This window comes from Diachasmimorpha longicaudata, chromosome 10 (assembly GCF_034640455.1).
Source record: "Diachasmimorpha longicaudata isolate KC_UGA_2023 chromosome 10, iyDiaLong2, whole genome shotgun sequence".
Classification (NCBI taxonomy): domain Eukaryota; kingdom Metazoa; phylum Arthropoda; class Insecta; order Hymenoptera; family Braconidae; genus Diachasmimorpha; species Diachasmimorpha longicaudata.
Genome location: NC_087234.1, coordinates 3,571,211 through 3,583,196, shown reverse-complemented (window position 1 = coordinate 3,583,196; position 11,986 = coordinate 3,571,211). Strand labels below are relative to the sequence as shown.

Genomic DNA, 11,986 nt, shown 5'->3' with positions numbered 1-11,986 from the left:
AAGTGCACTGTGGCATAATTCACGAATATTGATTCGCCCACCCATCCCTACCACCCCTTGTTGGCCATCCGCCATAGTACTGCGCGTCGTCACGTGATATGGGAGTGACGTCACAGAACCTGAGGTCGAGGCTAAATACATGGTGCGACTACATGACGAGTCATGAGTCTTATCGACGTGGTGCTTTGGCGTTCCATTGCTCCTCAGTACCTAACAGGCTAAAGGTACATTTGACAGTGGCCATCCCCCCTCCATCTTATCACCCCTCCCAATACCATTAGTAATCACACCCACTAAACTGTCAGTGTTCGGCGGGTGTTAATGAAATAAAAATTCGTTGCACGGGGTAATCAGCTCACGAGAATACTAGCCAACCGGTTAAACACGTGTCAATTCCCAAAATGCGGGAGATTAATGTGAAAAAGCCGGACAGCGATTGCATCGCGTGTCACAAGCACTGCATGAAGGTGAGTTATGAAAGAAGTAGTCATTATCACGTAATAGTTCGTATAATATTTTTTTATATTTTTATTATTTCGTTAATTGCAGTTGGCATTAACGCTTGTGTTGTGGTTGTCCCGGGGCACAATGACATCGCCACTGAATTACCGAACTGCTAATTAGAGCAATCACGTCGACCGAATCGAATAAACATATTGCGATGGTTAATCATGACGTGGTAATTGTTAGACCGGGTGAAACAATTTGTGATAAAAAAAAACGAATAGTGGAGAGATTTAGCGGTGGGGAATTGAATTATTCAGTCAATTTTTCGGGTGTAAATTATTATTTTTCGGGTTTTTTTGAGGCACGAAAATTAACACTGAATTGTCAATTAATGGATATTTAATTGGGCGAGTGGCAGTTTTAATTTTTGTTGAATCATTGAGGGGTGAAATTCATATATTTTGTGAAATCCGGTTGAATTGTTACTTAGTGGTAAGATTTTTGAGTTGCAAAAAAAAGAATTCTAGTACTTTAACTAAATTCTGAGGTAATGAAAAATTTAAGAACATATTCAATTGATTTTTTCCGAATTCCAAGGAATTTTCAGGGTTTGTTGATTTTTTAAATTGCAAATTGGCAGTAACACAATCGTGAAAAAATTGTTCGCAGAAAAATTGTGAGTAAAAATTACGGAACTCACTGGTTACTCACTGATTACGATATCCAGTACAGGGAGAGAAAATTTTTGGAAAAATTACGAAACTCGATGGTATTTGCGGATAACAGATGTGACTAACATATTCAGTGAACGTTATGGATTTTATTGAATTCAATTCCCCAGAATAACTATGAAAAAACCCTCCGAAAAATCGATTTACCCTGACAACTCTCCCTTTCTATCCTGCGGATTCACCCCGCACATGAGTTTGGTGACCCACATTCAGCAGATTGTTGTTGTCCAGGGCGTGTCTTCCCCGGTATTAGATTTCCCAGTGTTAAACATATCAACTTACAGATGAGCATCGGTGCGAATTAACTCTAGTTGATACCCTCTGGTTACAATTGCTTTGTTGCGAATGATAATGTAACTGGCGCATACAGATATCGATTCCCTGCGGAAAAATTGATGCCGGTAGACCAAGGTCTTAATTTTCCACGAAGTTCAGTGCATACGAAGTTTTAACGCGTAGTTAATTTTTTTTTTTGCATTTCATCAATAATCGAAGAGGAATTCATTGGCCCGAAGGGGTTCGCAAATGCCATCATAATTAATTAAATGAATATTGATTTTTTCTGGGATTTCGCGAACTGACGCAACAATTTTACGAATTGGGATTTCATAGAGTGTTAAACGTGTGTTGAGGCTCCACGGGAAATGGAGTGAATTATCTTAATACTATAGTATTTATGGCATAATGGGGTAAATAGTTTTGGCGAAAAACTAATTTGTCATCGATTGCAATTCCAACTCGAGGGCAGTTTAATTCGAAACATGAGTTGGGATTTAAACAAAGGATCGATCGGGTAGAATCATAAACCTTTCGTTCGCGTCCCCAGAAAGGGCTTTTCCATTCATTACTGTTTAGTCTTTCGACAACTGTCTTGAAGAACACTCCAACCAAACTAGAGTAAGATACGATTCGCAGAAATTTGGTTTTGACAGGAAGTAGATAGAAGATATCGTGTAAAATCTGTCTGCCCCGAATAGACACTCAAAGTAGAATTGAATTATCAGTGGGACTTTGATATTCAGGATAAGAGGCGATAAACTTTCAATTTCCTACCAAATTTTAAAATTATTAATTTTAAATTGTGGTAAAATTCCGCGATTCAGCTCGAGAAATTTAGCCAAAAAAAAATCAATAGTGAAAACTCGGCTATTTCTTAATTAAACTCCTCTTGCAGTAATAATTAAGCTATTGAAAAACCTAGACATTGGATGAAGATCCAAATCATGTGAACCTTCCACTTTCTCGGACTCTAGAATTCTTTATAAAAAATGATGGACACTGAGAAAAATATAATTTTGCCAATAATATTTGTTTTAGACTAACAAATGCTCGAAATTTCCATTCCAAAATCCGCTTTAAATTCTTATCCAAAAAATATTCGAATGGCAACATTATATTTATTTCTCAGTGTAAAAATTAAACCGATGCATCAAGTTCAGTGTAAGAAACCGCCTCGTGATCGAAGTGACTCGTGATCATCGTTACGAAGCAAGTTGTCTCGTGATGGCATTGCCCTAAAGTCAAACTCCCCATACAATTCCGTCAAACACAAATCCCCTGAATCGTTCACATGACTGAGGTCAATTACTCCATGAAAAGAGAGAGATCCCTATTATCGCATTCCCCTTAATGGCCGTATAATCAAAGATTCCAAAATTAAAGTGATGAACTTATGGAAAAATAGAATTGATAAATGTAACTCCGAAAGAATTTCATTCTGGTGGCGTTTTCCGTCGTAAAAAATGATTATCAAGTCCGGAAGAGTCAGCAGGTGTCAATTTCTGTCTTCTGGGATTTTTTTTTATAAAAATTGATGTTATGAATTGTCAAAGGGCTTTTTCCTTCAGCTTTACAATGGCAGAATAAAAGGCTGCGATAAGTTTTAAGGATTACATTTTTCATATTGAGATAATGAAGTTCTTCAAGGATTTTTTTATAATTAGTTGAAGACTACGAATTCATCAATTGAATGACGTGCATTTGTAAATTTTTTATAAACTAATGATTTAAATAATCATCGTAGCGAAAGCCACGAATCTAAAAATTACCAAAATATTTGGATAATTCCAAAGTCAATCAAATTCCTATCAAATTTCTTTCAATTCGTTCCCCCAAATTTATCAGACAATTGTCATTGAATTCTCTCATTTCCTTCAAGAGATTCGGCATCCCTCAAAATACTACTGAAAATGCCAATTCCCATCAACAAAAAACTCTTCAAAACTCCTCGGAAACGTATTTTTCCCAGCAAAACGTCTTTTCTACCCTTCAAATTCACGTCGCATGAGTTTGGTGACCTGAATGGAATTGAATTTTGAATACATCAAGAATCTAGACCAAAGCAATACAAACACCTTAGAATACTCCGCGATTCTCACAATAGCCATTCCCTATAACTGATTACCATAAAAAAAAATCTTCTTTTTGCAAAAAAAATTCAAAAATAATTTATGCGCATAACTGATCAATTCGCTACACAAACAGCCTTGTAATATCAATAAAGCTGCACACCGCGCTAATCAATGATCAAAATGACAGTCATGCACGTTCGTCACCCTTTTCGGTTCCATCAGGCTTGTCAAGCGCTGGTGGGGTAAGAAGTTTAGGTGGGGGAGGAGTTTTGGAGGGTGGAAATGAAGAAATGGGACAGGCATCCGTTGCCTCGTGGCTTGAATCAAGCCGGCAGTCAGTGGTGACCATGCTGCCCTAGTGATTACTTCGATATATCGGGATTACAGTGGTCATTCATACATTACTCGACTGTGAAAAAAAAAACGAGTTAATCTGAGAAATTAAGTGAATTTATCAGAATGTAAATATAATTTTTTATTATCACTGTTATGTTTCCGTCAGTTAATTTTGTTATTCATTTATTTATGAAAGTTTTCCTCGTCGTTATCGTATATAACGGAGTGTCGAGTCAATGGAAAGTGACTTTAGGTGGAGGTCATATTTTTCACTCAATTCTTTTTTCTTTAAATAATGTCAATCACCGATAAATTAATCATTAAACATTCTTGAATATTACCGGTTGAAATAATTGATATCACTTTGAGTGATTTATAAGCCGTAAAAGTTTATTTGTCCGACCAGTGAAGTTCATCTTAATTGAAAGTTAATGACTAATATTGCACAGTCATTTTGAGTTTAATGTTTTATTAATGTGTCATGCTTCTGGTTTACGTGCTTTTCTTCATTTATCTTGAGCCGCCTGAGTTGTCGTTTAATTACCAATGTGTTCAGTCATGATCAGATAATCACCGAACATTATTAGTGACTCGAAGGGAATGTCCAGAATTTTTCTAGAAAAAATCAATGTCAAGACGCCACCCGCCTTCAAATTTCACATCAATTCAGTGATTATGCGATGAATAACAAATGGTTTTGTTTTTTTAACAGATCATTCTATTCAGTTTTTTATTAGTTTTCATCGCGAAATAAAAACTGCGGAAAAATGGGGAAAGTTGAATGAAACTGCTTCATAATTAATAAAATTAATTTTTATATCGACAAAAATATGATTTTGGAGTATTCACGATTGGATAGCGATTGTTATTACCTCATTATTAGTTTGATACCGGATAATGACAAAACGCGAAACGGGCATTAGGACAATTGCACATGTCCGTCTCACCGCAGTTGGGTTCCGGTTACATATGTTAGGTCTAAATTAATCCAGAATTTAAATAACAAGAGATTTGCGTCCCACTCATCTTCGGGTTGTGCAATTTTATTTTTCATTGCATTGGAAAACATGTCCTTTGACATTCAATAAAGCTGAGGTATGTGGAATATTCTTGGCTTCACGGGAATAACACGAGAAACACGCCCAGGATATGAAGTCTCAGGAATTTTGATTGCTTTCCATGGGGGAATAATTTGAAAAAAGGGAACGAGTCCAGGAATGTGACCCATTGACGATACCTGGGTTTGTTATTCAGTCCGTCCTTCTGTCTGGTTATGCCTATAAATGGTCTTATTAATGTTAATGATTTTCAGAGGACGATGTAATGAAATTTACACTTGAAGAGAAATTTCTTGAATTGCATTTTTGCTCGATGTGTAATTTTTTTGACACTGGCAGAAAATTATTCCTAAGTGTTCAAAGAATAAAAATAAGAACTTTCACCAATTACTTATTAACGTGAATTTTTACGTATTTTTATTTGTTGGGAAATCGGTTGAATTCTCAAGTATTCAACAGCATTCGATGGAACTGAATTTTTTGAGTCATACAAGAGAATAACAATTATTTAACAATTTAACGATTCAAGAAGAAATTCCTCTGAATTTCTAAACATCTCAAAATTTATTTGGATGTAACAAGAAATTTCGGAGTGTCATTGCCTTTTCGATAAATCATTCTGTTCAGAGATATCTTCATTTCTTCTGTGAGAAAAAATAGCACCATAAATTGTAAATTTTCTCCATAAAACTTTCCATAATTTCAGAGAAAACTCTACTGAATACTTTTATTTAATATTGTTCTGCTGGCATTATATCTTTTTCTGATTTAACTGAAGCGAGTAATCGATTAGACTCAATATTTCTACCGACGTTTCGCAGAATTATTTGTTGTCAATTTCAACTATAATCCGTAGTTTGATGTTATGAAGGCACACCAAGCAATCAATGATTCAGTTAATGTAAATTCCTGAGAAACTGCATGAAAGAATAACTACCAACTTTTATGACGGCATTGTTTGTCCCAACTTGTAACCCTTGACTCGCCACATTCTCAATAATTCCACGCATTATTGCAACCACGAACGATAATGGCCCATCGTTAAATTTTAAATATTACAAATTTGTTATATCAAAATAGATAAAATGTACAATGCATTTTAGCGATTCATACAATTCTTGAAATGTAAAAAAACTTCCATTCGGAAGGAAAAAACGCATCATCATCGTCCGACGATATATGATAAAGGACTTTTGTTTCAGAACGCGAGGTGATTGTGGCTCATAGCAGTGCCATTTCGTTCGTGAGGGTAAACACACGATCAATTTCCACGGTGTCAATTACATCGGAGCGCAACAATGGATGATCCTGAAAAGTACGGATTCCCAATAAGTCAAGCAATAAGCAAATTATGAAAAAAGTTTAACTGCTACCATTTGTCCAGACAGTTTCTATCTAAATGTAATTTATTTTGTGATCAACAGGTATGAGAGTCATCTGTACAGCCGTCCTGGCTTTAGCATTCGCAGGCTTGGAGGTGAGAATAAAATAAAAAATCAAAACTTCATTTTGGAAAGAACATTCGAAAATTATGAGCATTTCTCCGCAAATAATTTAAAAGCAATTAATTTTCCACCGTAAAAATTAGTTCCCAGTTCCCTGATCTCAATGTTTACAGACTTGGTGCCAGCACGAGTAGTACTCTACATGCTGTCATTCTCCGGATTTCTCGTCTCCTTCATGATGAGAATGGACATTAACTTAGCAATGGTAGAAATGGCTAAAATGCAGAATTCCGATAAGAAAAATAGCAGTAAAACAGAGGCTTACTGCTTCGACGCCAGTGCCAATGTTACCAGCAGTCAAGGGACCCGAGAAGTGAGTAAAATAACTGTCGAAACTGTGAGGGTGGTGAAACCACGAGAATAATTTTCAATGTATTTATTTTCGGCTCTAATTAATTCATCAATTTTCCAGGGCTCTGGTGAGTTTGATTGGAGTCCCACAGTGCAATCAGCCATAATTGGCAGTTTCTACTGGTGTTATATACTATCCCAAGTTGTTGGTGGTGTGCTGACACAGTATTTTGGTACAAAGACTGTTTTTGGAGGTTCACAGCTCCTCACTGCTATTTGCAGCCTTCTCATACCCACTGCTGCTGACATTCATTATTCTGCTATGATTGCGTTGAGAAGTATTCAAGGAATTGCGAGTGTAAGTTGTCATTTGTAAATTTACCGATTGATTGAGCAAATTTGAAAAATTTCCTCTTGTTTTTGCAAATGCATCTATTACCAAATTTTTTATAATTTTTTTATCATTTTCTAGGGCTTGACTTGGCCAGCAATGTACGCAATAGTGGGTCACTGGATTCCCCCCGTGGAACGTTCACGTTTCATGTCTTCCTTCCAAGGTTAGAATTTTCACAATTATGCATATATAATGACAATATAAACGTAAAACCTTGACCGCTGGCAAAAACCAGTGAAATGCACCACTAAAAATGTTTTATGTGTTACAGTGAAACTTCAATTAGCTCGCATAAAACGATACACCCATTATAACTCCATAATTTGTCCCCAAATTGTGTTGAAAAACCTCCAAAAACTAATATTCGCACGATTCTTTCAGTACTGAACAGTTTACAAATCTAAACAGTAATTATTTTCAGTTAAAATTTTAACATCTGAATGTTACTCATCAAGAAATTGTTTGTGCTTTTTTTTTTACAATTTAGAGGGCCAATGGTGCTGCTGAATTCGTCCGGACTCAGGGGTATACTCGATCAGTCAAGTGATAAAAAATACCGCTCAACAGCATGAGAACGGCAAGAGTATACTTCCAGCCTGGTTGAATCAGCCAGAACTACCGCAAAGTAGATACGAGAATAATTAAACTCATTATTTTTATGTTGATTTTACAGGCAAGAAGTTTCATTGTCCCACTTCATGTGAAGAAAAATTGAGGGAGAAACTCAGCGCTTTCTATAAAATATTCTATTCGAATTGTCTAACATTACAGTTCTACATTAGAATCCTAAAGCATTCGAATTCTTCAAATATAATTTTTCCAGTTCAATAGTTCAAGTTTATCAATCAAGTATTCAAGAATAAATTCGCCTGATTTTATCTGACACCTATTCGTTTTTACTGCTAATTGAAATTTTAAATTAGTAGCCTTGGATTTTCCCGAGAATTTTGCATTTCAAAGTAGTCAAATGATAAAAATTTGCAAGATTAACTTGCAGTTATTAAATTATCAAATTTTTTCTACACTTTCCACTGACAATTTTCCAAGATCATCACAAATTTATCGAACAAATTCATCCCAGAATTGGCCAATTCCAATTGAATTTTGTCGAGGAAACGCTGAATTTTTCAACTCAATATTTTCATGCGTGTCAACTTGCCACTCGTTCATTGATAACATCATTATTTGTCCATTGTTTGTCTCCATTCCTGTCCTCTTTCGATCACACTAAAACATCATTTGGATCGCATTGCAGAGTACACAGGGCCCAAATGGAATATTGTAAAAATAGCCTGGTGATAACGAGATTTACATAATGGCCCTACTATGTGAGGGAATCTTCATGTTATCATCCTACCTCTACATTGGGATTGTTCACGTTGGGGTGAGCGACACTTTAACAAGCTGCATTATCTCTATTCAGGGTTCAGTTTTGGAATCGGCCTTACGTATCCACTCTGCGGATTTATTATCGCCCATTATGGATGGAGAGTCGTCTTCTATACAACTGGCACTGTCGGGGTATCCTGGTGCTTCTTTTGGTACTTCTTTGCCTTTGATACACCAGCTACGCATCCAAGGATAACGCAGCATGAACTGAGGTACATTCAAGGAAGTGTTGGAAACCAAGTCAGCGAGGTAAGAACTTTTGTATTCATGAGATTGATAATTAAATTGAGAATTTTGCCTCAAGCATTTGTTTTGTAGAATTTTATTGAAAGAAAATGGGACCTCTATGTCTATAAAACCATTTAAAATCGTATTTTCTCCTGCAAATATTATTGTTCAGTTATAAAACGACTTTATTGACTCAACATACCACAGGTCGAGTCCATGAAGTGGTTCAATGAATAGAAATTAATAATTGTAGCGGAAAACTCAATGTTAAACTCATTTTTGTGGGTGAAGACTCGATTGAAAATGATCAATTTAATCGCCTTTCAATAAACAATTTTACCGCTGCATATAGAGTAATTGAGGTTCAATGGTATTTTCATCTTTTTTAAAGGGAATGAAAACTCCGTGGAAGTCTATGCTACTCTCGATGCCTGCATGGGCCATTGGAATCACGACTTTTGGAAGGATATGGGTCCATTACGTGTTTATCATTCCCGGACCAATGTACATGAAAACCGTTCTTGGGTTTGACATTCAAACTGTGAGTATTAAGTAATGGAATGCAATTTTGTAAACTCCTTTCCCCTAAATATATTCGAACTTGAATAGAATATTTCATCAATATTTGTGTCTTTTCAAAGAATAGTTTACTAAATTTAAATAAAATTTCTTCAATTTTTGTTTTTCATTCCAGAATGGTGTACTTTCTGGTGTCCCATTTATATGCAGTTACCTAAGCTCAGTCGTGTTCTGCTACGTAGCAGATGTTCTCGTAACACGACAGATGATGACACTGACCAACGTTCGAAAATTGTTCACAGCAATTTGTAAGTAGGATTCAATTCAATAGAAATAATTTCCCTTCGTTATCGTTCTTTCACAAAATTCCTTGAGTATGTAAGTCACTCACAGTACTTAGTTCTTATATAAAACTTGAGATGATTTCAAAAATAAAATCAAAACTCAATAGAAAAGACGAAGTACAATGAATAAAAAACTTTTTTTATTAATGACCGATTTTTATTTCTAGCTCAAGTAATTCCAGGGATTCTTGTTCTACTGATTGGATATCTAGGTTGTAACGTTATCCTCTCCCTAATTATTTGGTTCATAGCTGTGACATTAATCACAGCAGCATACGCTGGAGCAATGGCGAGCATTGTGGATATTGCACCGAATTTTGCTGGGCCTGTCTTAGCCTTTGCTCAGACAATTCACATGACAGCTTCATTCCTATCACCAATTGCAGCTGGTGTTATAACCCAAGATGGGGTAAGTATTTTATATAATTAAAATGTAGAATAAGAATTTTTTAAGCTTGAAATTTATCATATTTTTTATGAGGATTGGTGCTTTTCAAAAAAAAATTGTCTCCAAGTTCATGATAGAAAATTGAGTCAAATGAATTTTTCTATATTTCAACAGCAAACTCTGACAGCCTGGAGACAAGTCTTCGGTTTAACAAGTTGTATAGCCTGTGGGACCTACGTAATATTCCAAATATTCGGGACAGCTGACATACAACCATGGAACTATCCAGATCAGAAAATTCCACAGCCGATGAGCGACGATGACGAGCCACTCAATGAAAATTTCCACAAAAATGGGAAAATCATTTCTAGGCAGTCCAGTCTCTCTGAACCATCGTAGTTAATTCACATTTTACAGTATATTTATAACTATAAAAAATACTAGGGACATTCTTAAGAACTAGCAGAAGCCTGTAAGTGAACACATGACACAAATTCACAGATGATTTTTTCTCATTGAATCAAGAATACTATTACTAAAATCAGAAAGTTATTTGCCTTCAGGAGGAAAAGGAAATTTCTTTCTTTACTATTACGATCATTTGAAATAGAAATAATTATTATTTTTAGTTGAATAAAGCTGTCTCGGAGGAAAACAAGGACAAGAGCCTATAAAATGCCTTGTCATGAATCAAAAACACTGCTCCGAAATCTTGCAAATTATTTCCTCTACTAAAGGCGCAATTTTAATAATATCTAAATTGAAGGAAAAATTGCCTGCTTTGATTTCAGAATACTTTCCAATAGGAAAAGAGATTGTTAATAGAGAAAAGTCTATGAATTAAAAAATCGAGTTAATATAGAATTCCTAAATGAAACGAATTCTGGTAAAAAAATAATACGCAAAATGTATTGAGACTTAATTCAAATTATTTTTGGGGATTCTCAGGTTCATGGAATACTCGAATACTTAAAATTTCATTGTGTGAATTTCACTGAGTACAATGAGCACAAGTATAGATAAATCAGTCAGGTACTTATATGGAATGTCCTGTCTGCCAATCTCTGTAATTTCTGTGATCAGAATTTGTATGAAAAAGTTAATTACTGATTAAAGATGAAAACCAAGTGAATTTCACGTAATAACATAAAAATGAATAACATATTCAACATTACTTATTAGTTAATAGATTGAATAAAAAAAATAGCAAGTGTGAGTAAGTTTTCATCAAACTTTTTATCTCAATGTCAAAATATACTTAAGTTTTCTCACTTTAAAAATTTTTGTATAGCTAATTACTATTCTTTATTCGTCACAATGTGACGGTGATTGTGTTTAAACGTCGATAAACTGATGAAATAAATGTAACATGACAAGATTTTAAAACATGTAGCACATTCAAGATGAAGTACTAATCTTATCAGTGCCTTGCATTAGCATCTACGAACAAACTTCACTCATCTTGCATCGAATAAATGACATGTTCTCATTTTCATAAATCTTTTTTCAATGATCAAATGAAATGAAAGTCGACGATTTGGTGATGGGTATACCAATGGAATAATTGCTCGAATTATGCCTGCATTGAAGTCGTGAAACTCAAAATTACACATGAAACTGAATTTATTGCCCTTAATTTTGATTATGGAATTAAATCATTGATATGTCAATAATGTTTAATTTTTATTCACAGAGATAACTCATTAAATTGTTGATGAGATGTTCCATTAGTTGTTTCACAACTTCAGTCCAGATGTATCTAAAAATAATGTTCAATCTCTGTGGTTTAATCTTAATCTCCTCAAAATTAATGTTGTAAATCTGTTAATCATCAGGATTCATCAGAGTATTGTTAAATTTATGTTTTACTGAAAGAAAATAGTTAAGAGAAATATGTACCTTAATCGTATACTCGAGTATGATTGTATATTGTAAAATTCTCGAGAAAGACCTGTCAGTACTACTTAATAATATCGAAAAAAATATATAATTTTCCTACAAAAAT

The 11,986-nt window shown here is 34.8% G+C and overlaps 1 protein-coding gene and 1 long non-coding RNA gene across 5 annotated transcripts in view; one reads left to right on the top strand and one right to left on the bottom strand.

The window, feature by feature from the left end:
- The window catches only part of LOC135166704 (uncharacterized), a 49,940-nt gene that overhangs the window by 35,518 nt on the left and 2,436 nt on the right, over window positions 1–11,986 (bottom strand). The gene's annotated exons all lie outside the window — the stretch shown is intronic.
- LOC135166695 (sialin) lies at window positions 176–11,985 on the top strand. Of its 4 annotated transcripts, XM_064129221.1 has the most exons (12): window positions 176–467; window positions 550–679; window positions 6,126–6,238; window positions 6,348–6,400; window positions 6,542–6,741; window positions 6,841–7,077; window positions 7,192–7,276; window positions 8,537–8,751; window positions 9,122–9,271; window positions 9,425–9,557; window positions 9,761–10,002; window positions 10,156–11,985. In XM_064129221.1, the coding sequence occupies exons 3-12, from the start codon at window positions 6,222–6,224 to the stop codon at window positions 10,378–10,380; spliced, it is 1,557 nt and encodes a 518-aa protein (XP_063985291.1). In that variant the 5' UTR covers window positions 176–467; window positions 550–679; window positions 6,126–6,221; the 3' UTR covers window positions 10,381–11,985. The 4 variants fall into 4 exon arrangements, with proteins under 4 accessions (XP_063985291.1, XP_063985289.1, XP_063985292.1 ...); XM_064129219.1 differs by lacking the exon at window positions 550–679; XM_064129222.1 differs by lacking the exons at window positions 176–467; window positions 550–679 and adding an exon at window positions 2,057–2,075.